The sequence below is a fragment of the Fringilla coelebs genome (genome assembly GCF_963513975.1).
Source record: "Fringilla coelebs genome assembly, chromosome: 20".
Classification (NCBI taxonomy): domain Eukaryota; kingdom Metazoa; phylum Chordata; class Aves; order Passeriformes; family Fringillidae; genus Fringilla; species Fringilla coelebs.
Genome location: NC_140046.1, coordinates 7,566,560 through 7,585,864, shown reverse-complemented (window position 1 = coordinate 7,585,864; position 19,305 = coordinate 7,566,560). Strand labels below are relative to the sequence as shown.

The 19,305-nt window shown below is 38.7% G+C and overlaps 1 protein-coding gene across 2 annotated transcripts in view; it reads left to right on the top strand.

Annotated features, from left to right (window-relative positions):
- The window catches only part of ZZEF1 (zinc finger ZZ-type and EF-hand domain containing 1), a 59,587-nt gene that overhangs the window by 7,676 nt on the left and 32,606 nt on the right, over positions 1–19,305 (top strand). For both annotated transcript variants that reach the window (XM_084218812.1, XM_084218811.1), the window contains exons 5-24: positions 727–926; positions 1,968–2,178; positions 3,827–3,943; positions 4,160–4,338; positions 5,393–5,491; positions 6,563–6,654; positions 7,625–7,773; positions 8,311–8,422; positions 9,971–10,186; positions 10,692–10,792; positions 11,128–11,297; positions 12,059–12,192; positions 12,492–12,562; positions 13,000–13,114; positions 13,714–13,873; positions 14,828–14,949; positions 15,034–15,144; positions 15,763–15,929; positions 16,490–16,571; positions 17,165–17,366. In XM_084218812.1, coding sequence (XP_084074938.1) covers positions 727–926; positions 1,968–2,178; positions 3,827–3,943; positions 4,160–4,338; positions 5,393–5,491; positions 6,563–6,654; positions 7,625–7,773; positions 8,311–8,422; positions 9,971–10,186; positions 10,692–10,792; positions 11,128–11,297; positions 12,059–12,192; positions 12,492–12,562; positions 13,000–13,114; positions 13,714–13,873; positions 14,828–14,949; positions 15,034–15,144; positions 15,763–15,929; positions 16,490–16,571; positions 17,165–17,366 — 2,810 coding nt within the window. The remainder of the gene's footprint in view (positions 1–726; positions 927–1,967; positions 2,179–3,826; positions 3,944–4,159; positions 4,339–5,392; positions 5,492–6,562; positions 6,655–7,624; positions 7,774–8,310; positions 8,423–9,970; positions 10,187–10,691; positions 10,793–11,127; positions 11,298–12,058; positions 12,193–12,491; positions 12,563–12,999; positions 13,115–13,713; positions 13,874–14,827; positions 14,950–15,033; positions 15,145–15,762; positions 15,930–16,489; positions 16,572–17,164; positions 17,367–19,305) is intronic.

Below are 19,305 nucleotides of genomic sequence, written 5' to 3'. Positions count from 1 at the left end.
ACACAAACCAAATACAGGTATAATTGAAAACAGCTGGAATTAGTGAGAGACAGATGAATACAGATAAAAGCAAAAGCCATTAATCTCTGCATAAAATTTAAAAGTCTAACTGCCAAATAAAAGGTCACCTGTAAAATGCCTGTATCTGCTGTGGTGGCACAAAGCCTTGTTGTATAGTGAAACTTCCCAAGCTGTGATACAGCTGCACTGGTTGGTACTTGAATAGAAACACTTTGCCACTGTCCAGGAAGTTCCATGAAACAGAAATGCTCAGTGAAACAGAAATGTTTAGTATTTTTTTTTCAGTGGTAGATCTAAGAATGTATGCTTCAAAGGGAAAAAAAAAAATCTCATTTTGGTCATTATTAACATTGCATTTTTATTCTTGAGGAATGAATTCTCAGTTGAAAATATAAATAGAAAATTCTACAGTCTCTCAGAGGGAACTGTTCTCTAAATCTAATTTTTTTAACTTGTTCACCATGGTATGGTTAAGAACACCTGTGTAGCATTAGGTAAATTTCAGAGGATTTTTTTGTGTTTGTAGAGGAGGAAATGAGTAATAATAAGGAGGAAAATATATAATAATAATAATAATGAGGAAAATGAATAATAATATATCTGTTGTATATACACATGTATCATATTATGATATATAACAATATAAGCACAGTGTTTAACTTATCTTCTCTTTTCAAAAACTGTTTTCTCTTCTTTGCTTTGCAGTTTAAAGATGAAACCAGATGTGGTTTTGAGACACCTGTCCATTGCAGTGGCAGCTAATGACCAGAGTTACATGCCACAGCAGGTCACAGTGGCAGTGGGAAGGAATGCCAGCAGTCTCCAGGAGGTCCGAGATGTTCACATTCCAAGCAATATCACTGGCTACGTAACACTGTTGGAAAACGCTAACATTAGTCAGATGTGTGAGTCAATAAAGATACCATTGGGATTCTGCTTTGGTGCTTTTTGCAAGCTGAAAGGTTGGGTAGATCATGGAGAGATGTGTTGAAGTGTCAGTCATCAGGGGTGACACTTTGGGCCTTGTCCTCGGGTCAGAGAAATTGTTTTAATTCTGGTTTAATTTCTAGCCTGTAAGAGAGTTTTCCAAGCCTTTCTTATGGTCTCTGTAATGTGGACTAAGGGTTGAAGAGAAAATTACTGAAAATGCAGTTTTAGCCTTTCAATGTGAAAACATGGGGCAGTTTCAAAATATCCTTGCTTGCAGAGTGAAAGCATATGTTGGCTGATAGTATCTAGCAAAAAATCTGCATTTTTTTTGGTACTGAAACTCTGAAGTTGGTCCAATGTAAGGCAGGTTTTATGCTTTTAAAGAGTGTTATTTTTGATTCTGGGTCTGTGGGTGCTATATTGGAATCAATGAAGAAAAGCTGCTCCTTCCTAAGATGGTTTCTGCAGCTTCAGGAGTTTTGTCCCTTCAATTCCAAAAGATGCTCTTCTCTGAGAGGAGCTTTCAGTGCCACAGAAGTGGGCAGCAAGGATGTTGTTCCTCAAAAGTAATGAGGACAATGCCATCTGTGCAAAATGGTCAAGAACCTGTGTGAAAATTTTTATGTAACCTTAAATTTTGCTGTTGGACTTTGCTCCTTTTTCCTATTAGCTCCACAACCACTTGCCTCCAAGATACTTCCTATGTATCTAGGTAGGAAGGTACTGGTGAAATAATCTATTACCCACTTTGAGGTATATTTTATTACAATTTTTCCTAGTTTCTAGCCATAGCATCTGTAATGGATGCATAGGCTATTGATGCAAATCCTAAATTTTCCAGATCAGAGGGTGCACAGTGTGTGTGCTTGTCCGTATCAAGCAATGCTGTTCCATACCTGCCATTACTTTTCCAAAACATCCCTCACTAATTTAATATTTGGAATATCTGGATTCATCAAACTCTTAATCTAGCAAAAGAAATGGGAAAAAAAAAATTCTAATTTATGTTTTGACAGATGTACAGATAAACATCAAGCGTTGCCTTAGTGATGGGTGTGACACCAGGATCCACGGGCTGCGGGCCGTGGGCTACCAGCGCGTGAAGAAGGTGGGAGTGTCCGTGTGCGACGCCTCGGCCATCTGGTACTGGTCCCTGCTGACCTCTCTGGTGACAGCTTCCATGGAAACCAACCCAGCATTTGTTCACACCATTTTACAGAATACTCAGTAAGTACCAAACTTACATGGGGTGTGATTTTAGCTACTTCTTCATTTTTTAAAAAAGAAATACTTCGCGCTTTAGGAAGCGATCTGTTGTATGTGACTGGTTTCTACTCCATTCAGGTGTTTAAATAGCTTTTTCTGTCTCATTGTTCAGGTGTTTAAACAGCTTTTTCTCTCTCATTGTTCAGATTTTTGATGTTTTTCTTCTATCTATTTGCATGTATTAGAACAAGTGTAATCCTGCTGGCTGTTTCATCTAATTTAATTGTTAAACCGTGACTTAATGGATTTTAGCTACTTCTTCATTTTTTTGGAAAAATACTTCTGGCTTTAGGAAGCAATCTGTTGTATGTGACTGGTTTCTACTCTGTTCAGGTGTCTAAACATCTTTTTCTGTCTCATTGTTCAGAATTTTTCTTCTGTCCATTTGCACGTACTAGAACAAGTGTAATCCTCCTGGCTGTTTCATCTAATCTAGTTGTTAAACCATGACTTAATGGACACTGAAAATGACGTTTTTCACTGATCCATTTACTTGTAATGACTTGGAGCAGCCTAAAATTAATTCATTTTTCTTGTTCAATATTAATAATCAATAAAATTAACATCTTCCCCTTAGGACTGAAGCTTCATTTAGCTTAATTTTCTCCAGATTTCTACTTATGTAGTGCCTTGTCATGCATTTTATGGTGATATAGTTGAGTATATGCACCATCTCCATGCAAATGTTTGCTTGTGGTGATTGACCATTTTCTGTGTAACGTTTCCTTGTTAGATTGCCAAACACTTCTGCTGGATGACTTGAAGGATTGGAATCCCAATAAAACCTCTCCACACCCACATGAGCTTTTACAGAGCTCAGTTAGCACAATGTCACCACACTGAAGAGCAGGGCTGTCATTAGGTTAATGAAGCCTGTAGGCTAAAGTCCACTAAGCCTATCTTTTAATTTATGTCATCTGTGAAATCTCTTCAAAGTTTAGATAACTACTACTACTCCTCCTTCTCCTCTTTCTCCTCCTTCTTCTTCTTGTTGTTTCAGGAATTAGATTCACTGTTTAGAATTATAAAGCAAAAGCCCCAAGCTTTAGAATTGGATGGAATAACTGTAATACTGAAAACTTTAGTATTGGATAGAATAACATTGGTGAAACTGCTTGAGAATTCCTAATTTCAGGGATTATTATCACAATATCTTTGGGAATTCAGAATAATTCTGATTTGAGCTAACAAGTGTTTCTCTTAGTTTCTCTTATTCTTCTGAGGGAATTTCAAATCAATTTTTCCTTTATTCACAGGCTCTTGCTCAATTCTGGACCAATTTAAAATGGAGCAGTGCTTGGATACTAAGCTATTTCTAATGCTGTCACAGATTTAATTTAAAACTCCTTGATATGTTTGTCTCATTAAATCTGAGATTGAGACTGGATTCAAGATTACCCAGCAGTCATTGAACTTTCCCTGCCTAGAATGCAATACTGTTGTTCCATTTTGAAGAGAATCTCTGTGTAAATAGATTTTGTGCACTCAGAAGCAATTTGCAGAGTCCTGCCCACACAAAGCATGAAGATTCAAGCCTCTAATTCACATAAGGAGGCTCTTTTCTCCAGTTCTGCCTGGTTTCCTGACATTATGTTTCACTTTTTCCTAGGAAAGCACTGCAGCACATGCCACCTCTATCCCTAACACCAGGCTCCACAGATTTTTCAAGCTTCTTATCACCAAATGTTTTGGAAGAAGTAGATAGCTTCCTTATCAGAATAACAAGGTGAGCTTGTGTGGTTGATGCAGTGGGAAGTGGTTTGGAAGAGTCTGCAAATCAAATTTTTACATCTTTACTCACATGCTCTTTTTTAAGTATCATCTTGAAAAATACAAATGCATCAACAAACAGGCACCTGAGAGATTCTGTGGCAGCTTGTCTTTATTGAAAAACAGAATGTCCCAGTTTTTCTTTTCACACTGTTGTTGTTTTTCCTCCCAGTTGTTGTACTACTCCAGAGGTGGAGCTGACACTCCTGGCCTTTGCCTTAGCCCGGGGAAGTGTTGCCAAAGTGCTGAGTTCCCTTTGTGCCATCACTGATCACCTGGACACTCCATACAAGGCTTCCTCCCTGATCTCTTCCATGGCAGCAGTCAGACAGAACCTGCTCTATAAATATGGTAATGCAACAATCCTGGATCCTTTACAGGCTTAAGCAAATATACAGCTTGGAGTTGTTCCACTGGGTGGGTTTTAAAATGATCCAAATCTTCTTAATTAAAAACTGTCACTGAAATCACAACCTAGCAGCTAAACTGCCCAAAAAGTTGGTGATTGATCAGCTTTCTGTGATTAAAGAGTTAAACCAAGCAGGATCTCAAGAGAGAAAGCTTGAACTTTGTAGATCATGGCCCCTGTATCAGCATGGTGATGATGGTGTTTGTGATGCTTAAAAGGCAAATGGCAGGAAGTTTTTTTCTTCTTCCAGTAAGACATTTGTTTGAGTGAGTGAGCCTCTGTGAGTGCTCTCTCCTGCAGGATGTACAAATTTAAGATGCATTTTAAATGTAATGCCATTAGCATCTCTCTGTGGTTCTTTTTTTTTTTTTTTCCCCACTTTCGTAAGATGAGTTAAAATTTTAAGTTTTTATAATCTGAGTATGTCATGAGTGTAGAGCTGTTAATGGTCTGGTATCAGGTGGTGATTTTGCTGTATTTGCTGGACTTGTTTGATAAATATGTATTTTCTCAGGTATCATCTTCTGAGACTCTCATTATCTCTCATGAAGAATTCATGGAGACCCTTTATTTGCCTTTTAGTCTGTTTTTTCAGTACTTCTTGTCTTGTGCCAAAGAACATGTGGATTATTTTATAATTATTGATGTTTACTTTCAAAAATTTTGAAAATTGGTTTGTTTTCCCCAGAGTAGCTAATGCCTTTTGTAAGACAAGTGTTATTTCATGGATTGGGAATTCCAGAGTGTGGCAACAGTTGAAGGAACATTAATTGTCATGAATTTTATTGTCCTTCTGTCTGTATCTAAAACTCCAACTACTTTAGATTAATGTATCTCTCATATTCCAGTTTCCCTCCCCTTTTTTAGTTCTGACAGTGGTGAAAATCTTGTAGTATTGTAAATTTTTTTCCATTTTGTTTTCTGAACGAAGAACTATGGAAAATATATTTTACCATTTTAAATGAATTTGATAAACCTGTTGATTTTTTGACTTAGGAAAGCCTTTACGACTCACTCTGCAAGCATGTGATGTAAAGGGAAAAGAAGATAAATCAGGGCCTGAAAACCTCCTTGTAGAACCATGGACTGGGGATGGTAAGAGCCTGGACTTAAAATCTATTATATTAGAATAAGAAAATCATTTAAGTTAGATGATTCCACCAAACATAATGATTGTCAACTATGCTGGGGTGGTGTTCCATATTTACTTATATATATTTGATTCTTTATAGTTTTATGCTATGAAAGATTTGTAATTTTAAAAAAGGTAAACTAACAAAAACCCAAATGAAAACAATATATAAATTCAATTTTTGCAGCACTGTTGATTTCTCATAAACCAGTTTATTGTCAAAACAAGCCAACCAAACAAAAAGATTGGATTTTGGAGAGAGTGATTAATATTCTATGTGGAACTCAGCAGTGAGCTGCCATAGGGAATATTCTAGAGCAAACTTTGTGGGTTGAAGTCATTAATCACTGTTGGTTTCTCAAATATTGATGGAAGAGAGTTTGTAGAAATCATTGAAATTCTCACTGCATGTACCTATGAATTCTCTCTTAGAGCCTCTCTTTGTTGATGCAATGCTTTTATGTACTGGATACAACCTAAACAAAGAGATTTGTGTTTCTTGACCTCCTTTTTAAGTGAAATGCCACCTAATCTTTTTTTTTTTAATAGTTTATTGTCTTGTGCAGTGCTGCTGGTAAATGAAAGCCATTGTGACAGAAAATCAGGCACTTTCTAAATGCTTATTTTACATCTCTGTTAGTTCATGTACATTATTTGGGTTTATTCTTTAGTTATTTTGTGGCTTGTCTGCTGTTGTTTTGTGGGTCATGGTTTGGGGGACTATTCACTGAGTTCAGTGAATTGAGCAACAAGCCAAAGTAATATTTGGGAATTACTAATTAACTTCAATAAGAAAATATTCTTGAAACTGCTGGAGATATTGCAGTGCCCAGAGAGATACTTCTGGGAGAGTTCTGTGTAAAATACAATCTTTTACATGGTCCCTTTTATTTGGAAACATTTGCTAATGACCATTTCACTGGAAAAGCTTTGTGGTTTTGTTTCCCCCCTTCAGCCCACAATCCCAGTATTTTCTTTCAAAGCCCTTGCACTAGCACTCATTCAGACTCATTCTGTTCCCACTGCTGCTTTAGGTTTTCTTACTGAAACTGGGAAAACCAGAGCAAGTATCATTCTTTCTACTGGAACTGAATCTTCATTTCAAGTGACACAAATTAGAATAAAGGTATGTAGTTGCTGGGAGCTTTTGAAGTAGAAGACTTACTTTTTCCCCCTAGTGGTGGAATTGAATTTGGATTTTTTTTTTATATGAACTGGAATTTAAATTCATTATGAAATACTGTTATTTTAGAGTTTTTCATCGGTGTAAGTCAAGAAACTTCAGGAAAAGGAGGTCTTAAACCTTTCCAGGGAGCCACAAGCATGTAGTAAAGACATTTATTTTATTTATATCTTGCAATATATATCTCAAGCCAGAGACTCTTTGGTTTATAATTTCTCTCTGAAGTGTGTGGATTTATATGCAAGGTCTTTTATGTTTAAAATAACTTTTTGGCTCTGTGAATAGCAGGTGTCAAGATACAAAGCATGTGAGTTCACATTAGAGACACCAGTGAAATTTGCATTTGGTGTGACTGTTACGTGGTTTCAAAGGAAAGTCTTGTGATTAAATCTCATGGCCAAGACAAAACTTCAGTGAGGTTTCTGCAGCTGAATTGGCTTATTTACTTAGGGCAAAGCTATAGTATTCTTTAATTCCTGGAGCAACAATGCATATCTCTATGTCAAAGACATTTAAACATGAATGGACTTCTGGCAAGTAAATTTTAACTGGGGTTGGAGAGGCTGCTGAGTTGTTTTGCAGTGTAGTGATATTAATAGGGGAACATGATTTTAGTTTTGTTTAATTTTTTGAATGTAAAAGGAAAACAAAATGGGAATTAATATGTGGGACTATAATATATCTAATTAATATGTGGAATTCTAGTTAATGTGAGGATGCTGGCAGGGTGGTAAATACAGTAAATAATAACCACGTGCATGATCTCAATTCAGTGGGTTACAGAAGCTTTCATAACATTTCTCTAAAGGTGTTTCATGTTGCTGTGCAGTTCCAGAGAGCAGGATTGTCAGGATCTGGTTGCTTTCCACAGTTCTGTATTTTCCTTACTGCACTGTGTGCCTTCGCCCTTCAGGTCCGGCGCGGTGCCATCGGGGCACAGTGTGGGCTGGTGTTTGCCTACAATGGTGCCTCAGAAAAGTTCCATGCTGAGGAGCACTTCAGAAGGTTTGAGAGCTATGACAAATGGAAGCTGAGGGAATTCAAACAGTTTTTAAAAACCAGGTATAAATGGATTCTTGCAATAAATGGATTTTTGCAATACATACATGGAAATTCATTTGATCATTTTGCCACTCGAACTACTGAGAGTTGTTCCAGGTGACTTAAAAATGGGGCATCATTTAATTTTGTTTAATTTTAATGAGCCTCCATTTGATGTGTTGAATGCAATATGCATATAGCTATTGTTTTCAGCCCACTTGATTTAAAGACCTGTTATAAAAGGGATATAGCAAAATAAACTTTCTGCTTGGGGTGCAGATCAATGATAACAGAAAATTTTAAATAAAATTTTATTAAATCAGTTTTCAGAACTGTTGCTTAGGAGTAAGGAGAGGTTAAGGGGCTGTGCCAAAAAATATTTTCTCTTTCTTTTTTTTTTTCTTTAACCTTGCATATGATAGAGTTTTTGAAGCTTTCTGCCGTCTTTCTTCATCTTTATAGCCATAACATGCTCTAAGTGTTTTGGTAGAGTATCAACAGCTTTGCTATGTCTCTGAATTTTTCTTTACAAAGTGTGTTACATTCTTTTATACACAGAAGCAGTTGTTCATGTGATGATTTGGGAGATGATGATCCAATTGGCTGGTTTGAAGTAGAAGAAGAATGGGATGAAGTTGATGTCAAAATGCAGCAATGCAGAGTTTCCCAAGTAAGAACCCACAAAAACTCCCTGGCACACTCACAATGAACAGGGGCTCTTTTCTGTGTCAACTGAAATAAACCTAAGTCTATTTTGTGAGGGAGAACTCTGCTGTACAGAGAAAAAAATGAATAGGCTTCTAGCTAAGTGAATAATTGAACTTTTGTCTTCTGAAATCGTTTCTTTTTCTCTGCATGCACATATATATATATATACACACACATGTAGTTAAGTAGTGCTTCATGATCAAATTTAATGCAAAGTTATGTGATAATGTGCAGATTACTGGTTTTAATATGATTGTTGCTTTATTCTAGTATCTAGACCATTTAACTACTGTGTAGTCATAGCATTTATTCTTTCAGAGCCAGGTTCTTCAATCCTTGTTTCAGTGGGCAAACAATTGCAAAGTGTTTCCAACAGTTAGGCTGCTGTCCCTGGAGAATGGAGGCTCTTTCATTTTGAGAATGGCAGAAGATGGTTTTGATTTTAGGTGCTTGGTGCATTTATAGGGAATGCTGCATTTCAGATCATGGTTCTGGAATCAGCTGTTGTAGTTCCCCAGTCCATCTGCACTGTGGGAATTAAGAGAATTGGTGACATTGTTGTGTCAGCTGGGATTTTTTCTGACTCTCTTGCTGGTTGCTAAGTCCCTGCTGCTGCAGAGTAACCAGTGTATGTGGATGGCAGGACTTGCTGTTCCTTCAGTTTTGTGCTCTGCACCTCACTGAGAACGGACTGATCAGAGTATGTTCTAAATATTACATATTGATCCTCTGCTTGCTTTTAAAAGCAGCTAATAATTCTTTAACCTGCTAGAATACTGCAGCTGTGGCAGTGAGGGGCAGTGTGTGCAGAATGAACGAGCTGATAATGAATTGATAAACTTTGTAGGCAGCTGTAGAGGTCATAGAACCATCCCTGTGACTTTTGGGAAGCAGGAAGAGATCAAACTTAGCCTGAATCTGAGCCTCAGTATTTTAAACCTCTGGAGGCAATAGACAAGGTATAGGATTCAACATGACCCCTGTGGCAGGGAGAAATGATGAGGAGGACTCCATGGATATCAGAAGGCTAATTAATTACTTTATTATACTATATTATTCTATATTATATTACACTGTGTTACATTACATCTAAACTGAATCTGCACAAGCACCCAACTCAACTGCACAGGATCTTGTGGCTGTCAGCCCACAGTCCCAGCACACACACCTGGATTCTACTGGTCAGGGAATCAAAACACTCACACCAGAATCCAGTTACCAATTCCCTTCAGGTAAACAATCTTCCACAATGCATTCCACTTGTGAACAACACAAGAGCAGTAAATGGGATAAGAATTGTTTTTTCTTTCTCTGGGGTTCAGAGAATGTGAATCCCAGAAATATTCTTGGGAATTTGTGCCTCGCTTTTCTCTGTGAAATGAAATGCACCTACAGCAAGGGTCTAAGGCTTCCCTCTTCAATCCTCACCTATGTGCACTCCTTGCCTTTAAAAGCCCAATTTGTACCAGTTTTTAAACCCAAATCTTGTGCTGTTTTTGTATCCATCCAGTACTTGATGATAAAGTTCTTATGCACAAGACAAGACTCAGCAGAACGCCTCGGGGTCCAAGGGCTGAGTGTTCTGGGCTATCTGCGGCCCCTGCGGGACGAGCCCTGCAGGACCATGAGCTGCCTGCAGTGCAGGAGAACTGAGGAGGACACAGTTTGTGGCACAACTCTTCTCCTGAAGACACTTCACTTCATCCAGCAGCTGGCACAGGATCTGGTATTTTTACTTCTTAAGGTTTTTTTAAGCTTCTTATTTGTCAGGCTAAAAGGAATAAGGTTGTGCGAACAGCAGTTGTGAATAAGCAAAGAAAAGTTGGGGTACTCTTAATAAAGGTTAAAAAGCATGTTGTGGAAAAAAAATAGTAATGAAAAATAGAATTCTGTGTATGTTTGCTGAAGGTTTATTACTTCCAATTAAATTAGATGGAGAGGTGGAGGTTATGACATGTTCTGGTGATGAAGAAAAGGGATGGGATTCTAAAAATCCAGAAAGAGGGTGAAGTGAAGAAACCTCTGTGAAGAAGAAGGTTTCAGCATAAACTGTCACATTTAGGCACCACATTGTCCATGAAAAAACTTAAACTGGAGTTCATGTTAGCTGCAAATTTATAGGAAAGATGGCTGTGCTTTTCTTTAAGCCCAGTGCTTAGAGATTGATGTTTTATGAGTGTGTTCTGTATAGATTTAACTTTCCAATCCTGCATTTTCTTTGCCTTTTTAAGGTTCAGCAGAAGGAGAGTGGATTCAAATACAAGTCATTTTTAGATTTCACAGGCCTTGATTTGCAGCTGTTTTGGAATTTTTACAATAAACTGCACCAAAAGTAAGTTTCTTCTTTAGTGTCTGCTGAAGCACTAATCAGTGGTGTGTGTATAAATAAAATATGCTTTGTTTAGTTACTGCAGTTTGTTCTTCCTAAACTACATCATTTACATAAATAACATTTCCCTGCTGCTGCCATATGGACTTTTAATTATGAAGTTATGTAGAAGCTTGAGCTGTAGATTAGTTGAGCTGGTAGCTACACTTCCTTTGGCCATGTCTCTCCACTCAGTGCTTTTTATCTGTCTGAAATGGTGACTTTCATAGCAATGCTTATTTGGTGAAAAGAGCTGCTTTTCTAGTTTTTTCTTCTATTTGTTATGTATCTTCTTACAGCCCAAGGGAAGAATGTATCTTTGCTCAAACACTGCTGTTGCAGCTTCTCCAGAGCTGCTTCTCTGTACTTACTGCGGATAATAAAACTGCTAAACCTCAAGAAACTCCTCAGAGCAAAACAGCTGGTCACACAGAAGCTGCAGAAGAGCTTTATAGACATTTGTGTGAAGGTAATTTTTATTCAATCTATATTGACTGTTTTGTCTTTTAAATTTTGGGAAAAGATACTCATTCCTAGAGGCCAAGTCAGCTCCTGTTCCTTTGTTTCTCCTTCAGGCCAGTGTGTGCTAATTAGTCTATCACTAGAAACTTTCCTTAGCCCAAAGAAATGGTTTTGTAGACTTCCTGACAGCATGGTCTGGAAACAGCTGCAATAGAAAACTCCTTTTGCATCTGTCACCTGCTTGTAGCACCAGGGAATGTGACCCTTTGCCTGTAACATTACTGGGGTTTATTTATTTCTGATATTGCATATCAGTATGAATGAGCTCGTGAGTAGACTGTGAGGCTTACAGGGACACAGGGAAGATTCTGGAGCCAGTGAAGAGAATGGGAATTACACATTAGATTTCATTGGAAGTAGGGTGGCATGCTCTCTATTCAAGTGTAATTTGAAGAGTCTCCTGCAGAAGCGAGCTAGAGGGAAAACACTTTATATAGAATCTGTCACATCTTGAAAATTGTATTAGCTTTGATGGGTGTCAAGTTATAATCTTCCTAGAATTCATTTACTTGGTGAATAGATATGTTCTTTCTTAATATAAATCTTTCTTGCTGTAAATTAAAAAGTTTCCCCTCCTTTTCTGTGTGTATAATGGGATTGCAAGGGCTTGAAGTTGTGTGGACTAACATTTAATTCAGTTATGCCTCTAACATATTAGATGGGGTATTAATTAGAACTTGTAATTTTGTTTCCTTTTTGTATGAGCAGTAGTGGATATGGGGGACAGTAACTTCATGCCAATGAAAATGCTGAAAGAGGAAGTTAAGAACACCTTACTCAGTGGAGCAGCAGTTTTTTTCCCAGATAGACAGACCAGGCGACACCAGCTCTTCACCATGATGGTAAACATTGAATGAGAAATTGTTTGTTTAGTGCCTGCTTTCTTTATGCAGAAAAGAGGACAAATCTGACTTGTTATTCTCAAATAATACATACTTTGTCCCATTCAAGTAAAAGGCTTTTTTTTTTTCTTTGCCTCTTTTTATCCTGCCCCTTTTCTCTCTGCAGCTTATCCAAAGAAAGAGGAGCTAACCCTGCCTTTCTTACCAAAAATGAATAATAGAATACAGAAATTAGAATTCTTTGTCACAGAGGAGGAAAGCAGAATGTATCATAAAAATAAATCTTTTTCCTTTTCTAGAAAAACATCACAGAGCAAGAACATAAGCAATCTGTACATCTTGCCTTCAGATCCTTGTGTACCCACTTCAGGTGAGAGGTCCTGAAATTGAAAATATTTGTATGATACCCCACATTTGTTAATAAGTTCATATTTCATCCTTTTTAGAAATGTTACTTCCCTGAACAATAATTCTCTGAACTAATCAACTAATGTTGTTTAGAAAGGACATGCTACTAATCAATATTTTTATTAGCTGAATAGCTCTATAAAACACTGGCTGAAATCACAATATATTGCTCTTAGGCTTCTCCTAGGCTGTCTTCCAATTTTTAAAGTAATTGTTTGTCAGTGCTGATGGTTGGTATTAATTTAATTATTCTGGAGTCATCAGAACACCAACTTTTGGTTTTCATTGTAATTATAAAATAGGATCTCTACAGATCTGACACAAAAAATTCTAAAATTCTGGTTTGGAACTGTTTGGAACTCCTTGTTGTTGGTTAGTAAGAATATCTTTGTTTTGTAGTGATCAAGATCCAGGTGGACTCTTATTATTACCAGAGAAAGGAGTTTCTGCAAATTTTGACATAAGTGAAGTATTGTCAGTCATGGACACCCTTCTGCTTGTGGCAGCAAGAGAGGTAACTTTGCTCCTGCTTCTTTGCCATGAGTTTTGTAGGCACTCAAACACAGGCTGCTTCCATGGATACTGAGGAACAGCTTTCCTGTCCTGGATACAACTGTTCATGGCTGTGCCAGTCAGTAGGATTAGCTTTTCCAATCAGTTGTGTTTTCCTTTAAGCATTTCATATTAGTAGAGTAGGAAATGAATAATATTTTTCCAGCATGAACTATGTAAGATGTGGTGTTTTTCCATAGCATTGAAAAGACTTTATGGACAGACACTGGGATACAGAAGGAATCATTCCATTTTGAGAGGCTAGGATTGGGCATGTCACTAAGGGAGGTGGAAATGGAGGAGGGTTATTTACATATGCAGAAAAACTGTGCTGAGAACATCAAGTGACTCATATGTAGCTGTTCCTATTTAAAGTTGTGATATATCAAAACAAAGCCCATCACTTGCTACAGGGTGTTACATGCTGATTGTCATTTGAATTTCATCTTTTTCTGGGGTGAGTGGGATGATTGTGTCCATCCCAGTTTACTTGGTGCATACTGTGTGTCATGCTGCAGCTGAGGAGCTCCATTACATTCATCAATGTTCCTTATTTTTCAGTGTGAAATGATGATGCTGGATGTTGCACAGCAAGAGAGTGGCACAGTCTTGTCTTCCTTATTCTGGTCTGTTCAGGGCAGCCTCCTTTCCTGGTGCTATCTGCAGCTTAAAGGCACTGATAACTCAGCCAAGGATCTTGCAGTAGAAATACTTAAAAATTGTAAGTGCTGGGATTGAATACAGAATTAAATATGGGGCAATACAGGACAATTTAAAATGTGATTTTGCAAATTGCAGTGTAATTAGGGATCACCAAAGGTTGCCTGAGGCATACTCAGAACTGTCATAGTATGTTTAATCTCTCTAGGAAATAATTAGTAGGCATATTAAGCAACTTGGAGTTTTAGCTGTATTAATACTCTTACATTTGGAGAATCTTCAGAAAGCATATCAGTAAGTTTTGGGGGCCAAATACTGAAAAAAAACCCCAAACAACAAATAGTTACAGGCTTTCATTTGAACATTTTAATTTCATAGCATCCCATATTTTGGTAAACTCCTGGGTGGTGGTATGTGCTTTCTTGGATGTTTGTAATAGCAAGAAGTTGGTTAAGAAGCTGGGTATATATAAAGGGCTTTGTTGGGGTTTTTTTTGGGGGGGGGGGGGGATTGTTAGATTTTATAGTTAGATTAACACTGAGCAGCAGCTCAGTGTTAATTGGGCTAAAAACTTAACAAAGGTGTAATTTTATGTAAAATTACATCATATTTATGTTATTTGTATATAAATACATTTGCTGTGTTCCTGTATTACGTTTAAAGATGGAGTAAGGCTGTAGTTAAAAATTCCTACCCTCACTTGTCACTTCAGCTGCATCTCTTAGCAGTGTATGGAGACTACTGGATGCATGGAGGTTGTTGAAACAATCTTGGAGTGTTTGATGAAATTACTCATCACCCATTTTTTCAGTGATATTGTTGATAAGCATGACTTGTTTCCACAATAGAAATATCACAGAAAACTTCTCTGAAGTGTTTGGTGTTGCAGCCTGGGGGCAGCAGATCTTCCCTGCTGTATTTGTCCTTGTGCATATCACCATGCACCTAATGAATTATGGGAGCAAATCCTTAAGGTAGCTATTAAGGATTCTTTTTTTTTTTTTTTTCTCTTTAGATGTGGGCCAGTTCCTGTCAAATATCAGAACAATTTTGCAGTCACTCTTATCTCAATATAGTGGCAAAACAATAGTTGAAAAAATAAGTAGCTCTGTCTTTGCAATGGCAACTCGTCAGCTGGTGAGTGACCTGTGGGATTTTATCCTGTTCCTGGGAGGCATGGCTGTGATTCTGGCATTTCATGACACCTGTGTTTGCTCCTAGGTCATCTTCTTGTTGGATTTTTGCACTTTAGACATTCCCTACTGTACTCTGCTACAGGGATTCAGCACTTTGATAGAACCACTGAAAAGCCTTTGTAGTGAACCTCATAAGGTAACTAAGGACACACTATTAAACATTCTGAAACAAAAGCAAAATTGCAAGAAAGACAGAAAACTGAGGTGATTCTGTTGGTGAGCATTGGAAAAGAACTAGAAAGCTTCTAAAAGTGTAGGATGTGTAATGAAATGTTGAGTGAAGAGTGAGAAATGTATCTACTGATATGGCAGAGTGGTCAGAAACTGCAGCTGGAAGGTAGATAGGAAGGAGGGGGTTCTGTGGGTGAAGAGGAAAACAAATTAAAAATAGTATATGCTTAACATTTTTAGCTTCACTGCTTTTGGTGATGCAAATAAATCTGTGTGTCTGTAGGACAGATGTTTAAATCTGCATTAGTCATCCAGTGTCTTTGTCATGACTGGAGACTTGTAGTCACTTGTGGGTGAGACAGTCTCCTCCTCCAGTGAACTGGGTGGCTTTTGCTTTGGAAGTGCTTCCTTAAAATGATTACCAAGGATGTCTTCAGAGCTAATTTCTGTGTTAATCAATGCTGTAGCCTTTTAAATGCCATTTGCATGCACATCTGGCAACTTAAAAGTATAGACACAAGAATCTAATGTGGAAATTTTTTTTTCTTACATTTTTACCTAAGAATGCATTTTTGTTTTACAGACAGACATGGAAAGCTGGCAGCAGGAGCAGCCTGTAGTATTGAGAACCTGGACAATGGAATCACCTCATAACTATGAAAATAATTGCCATGAGGTCTCAGTCTTCCTGTGTCATGGGGCAACTTACTTTGAGGTGGAATTTGATGAAAAATGTGAAACTGAAAGGAGGTAATTTAATCTTGTACTGTGTTAAATTCCAGTGTCTGTTTGCAGAGGGGGCAATCCATGTTTCAGTGTGCACTCCACCCATGCCATTTCAATTTCTTCATTTTCCAGAACAGTGCACAATGTGTATTTTTGAATGATCTTGTGCTGAAAGCTACCTCTCCTGGCAAATTTACAGACATGCTGTTCATATGAATTTTGGTTCCTTTGGCCTTGATCTGTTTGATAATAATGCTGTGTCTGCCACAGTTTGTTCTTGTAGTATTTATGTTGCCCTCATTCTCTTGGTAACACATCAGGCTGCTGCTTAGTTAAAGCATTTGCCAGATGTTAGATTTGGCATCCATTATCAATTCCAAAATCCTGCAGGATGGCAGATCTGTGTTTGCTGGGACTTCTGCATTGAAATATGAAATAAATTCCTTAGCAGTCACATGAAGGTGCAGTTCAGAAAGAAGCGACAGGGTGCACTTATACAGCACTTGTGAAAATCCAGAAGCAAAACCGTTCTCCCCCAAAACTTAAAAAGTAAAATTGGAAGTAATGAATTGCAATTTTCACAGGTATGATTACCTGGAGTTTACTGATGCCAGAGGGGCAAAAACTCGTTACGATACAAAGGTTGGCACTGAGAAATGGCCTAAGGTGAGCACCTTTAAAATGATGAACCAAATTATTTAGCCAGTCTTAGGAAGTCCATATGATTCCTGTGGAAACTTGTTATTTATAAGGATGTGTCCTTCTGTGCATGGGTGTGTTTATTAGGTTTCTTAGATGGGGGGCAGGAGATGGGGAAGAAAGTCTGAAATACTGCAAATAAAAGGAGTGAATAAGTAAAGAATCCCTCTTTGCTCCTGTTATCAAAAGAACAATCAGTTAAAGTGAAAAGGGATAATCATGTTTAACTGCCAATAATACAGGGGTAAAGCTTGCTCTGCCCTTGCAAGTTTTTATATCATAAGACAAGCGTGGTCCTTCCTGAGGCTGTGCTCTGTCCTCAAATGGGATGCTGCTCTTCTGGTTTTGTGACTTTTAATATAAAATTGCTCATTAAGCTCTTGAATAGAAATTTTACCTGCTTAGCACTGTGGGTTTCTCATTGAGATGGTGGGGGAAATTAGATCTGTTATGGCCAGAACATAAAACTGAAACCCCAGAGTTGCTGAAGGGAATTCATTACCCTGAAACGTTTTCCTGTCATGTACATTTGGCAAAATGACTGTTTTGTTGCTCTGTAGAAAGTGACCTTTAAGGCTGGCCCACGGCTGCAGTTTCTCTTTCACTCTGACAGCAGCAATAATGAGTGGGGCTACAAGTTCTCCGTCACTGCTTACGGCCTCCCAGACGTTGCCGTGTCTTGGGGCTTGGATTTACAGCTGCTTGTCTCCAGGCTGATGGGGCGCTTGGCTTCCCGGAGCATGGCCCTCAAATCCCTGCGAGGTGAGTGCTCCCGCCGCTCCATCCCTGCTCACAGCGGCTACAGGGCCTTGGTGTTGAGAATCCCCTGGGAAAATGGAGTTCCATGTGTGTTTCCTGCATGTGAACTGGAGGGCTTGGTGTGTTCCATGCCCATGGAGGGCTTGGTGTGCCTCAAGCCCATGGAGGGCTCGGTGTGTTCCAAGCCCATGGAGGGCTCGGTGTGTTCCATGCCTATAGAGGGCTTGGTGTGTTCCCAGCCCATGGAGGGCTTGGTGTGTTCCATGCCCATGGAGGGCTTGGTGTGTTCCATGCCCATGGAGGGCTTGGTGTGTTCCATGCCCATGGAGGGCTTGGTGTGTTCCAGGCCCATGGAGGGCTTGGTGTGTTCCAGGCCCATGGAGGGCTTGGTGTGTTCCAGGCCCATGGAGGGCTTGGTGTGTTCCAGGCCCATGGAGGGCTTGGTGTGTTCCAGGCCCATGGAGGGCTTGGTGTGTTCCAGGCCCATGGAGGGCTTGGTGTGTTCCAGGCCCATGGAGGGCTTGGTGTGTTCCAGGCCCATGGAGGGCTTGGTGTGTTCCAGGCCCATGGAGGGCTTGGTGTGTTCCCAGCCCATGGAGGGCTTGGTGTGTTCCAGGCCCATGGCGGGCTTGGTGTCTTCCCAGCCCATGGGGGGCTTGGTGTCTTCCCAGCCCATGGGGGGCTTGGTGTGTTCCCAGCCCATGGGGGGCTTGGTGTGTTCCCAGCCCATGGCGGGCTTGGTGTGTTCCCAGCCCATGGAGGGCTTGGTGTGTTCCATGCCCATGGAGGGTTTGGTGTGTTCCAAGCCCATGTGTGATGGTGTTCCTTGGGGTCACTATTTGTGACAGTGATTGCAGGGGTCCTAGGATGAGGGAAGAGGTGAGAAAGTTGACTCTATGTTCAGAAAGCTTGATTTATTATTTTATGATCTATAATATATTAAAAGCTATACTAAAAGAATAGAAGAAAAGATTTCATCAGAGAGCTTGATAAGAATAGAAAAAGAATGAATAACAAAAGTTTGTCTCTGAGACAGTTTGGACAGCTGGACTGTGATTGGCCATTAATTGGAAACAACCACGAGACCAATCCCAGATCCACCTGTTGCATTCCAGAGCAGCAGATAAGAATTGTTTACATTTTGTTCTTGAGGCCTCTCAGCTTCTCAAAAGAAAAAATCCTAAAGAAAGGATTTTTCATAAAACATGTCTGTGACACCCATGGAAGGCTTGGTGTGTTCCAAGCCCATGGCAGACTTGGACACGTGGAAGTAATCCTACTAAGCTAAAATACATTTATGAAGTAGTATGTTCTTTTTTTTTTTTTTTTCATTTAAAATTGTTCCCTGGTGCTGTCATCCACCCCACATTGGGAGTGTGGATATGGAGCCAACAAACTGAAAAACTGACAGGGCTTAGGATACAAATGATTCTAAGTTTCACATGAGCATTTGGTATTGAATGAAATTTGAAGTTACAAATTAAGTTTAGTTAATTCCAGTAGTTAAGTACACTTAGGATTTCAGCCTCGAGGATAAGTACATTAAATTTTAATAAATAAATTTTTAAAAAATATTAATTGTTTAATTTGAAAGCAAGAACACTTCTCTCTAGCTTCCTAAATTTGAATCCATCCACCACTTAGGAAAAATTAAATAAGGCTAAAGAGTTCTTGCTCCAATCAAGTGGTCCATATTTACCTTGGAAAATTAGGGAACTAATTGAAGTGTTTGGGAATATTTTCTTATTTTTTTAATATAAGCTTGCTTGCAGATGACAAATTAGGTGTTTAGTAGGGGAGATAACTTTTAAACTCTTTTAAATCAGAAAATTGCTGTAGTTATAATACAGTGAAAATGTTTGATTTAAAGTCCTTCCATATTGTAACATTGTCACTATAAGATATTGATGCTGCCATTAATGACAGGGTACATAATTTTTCA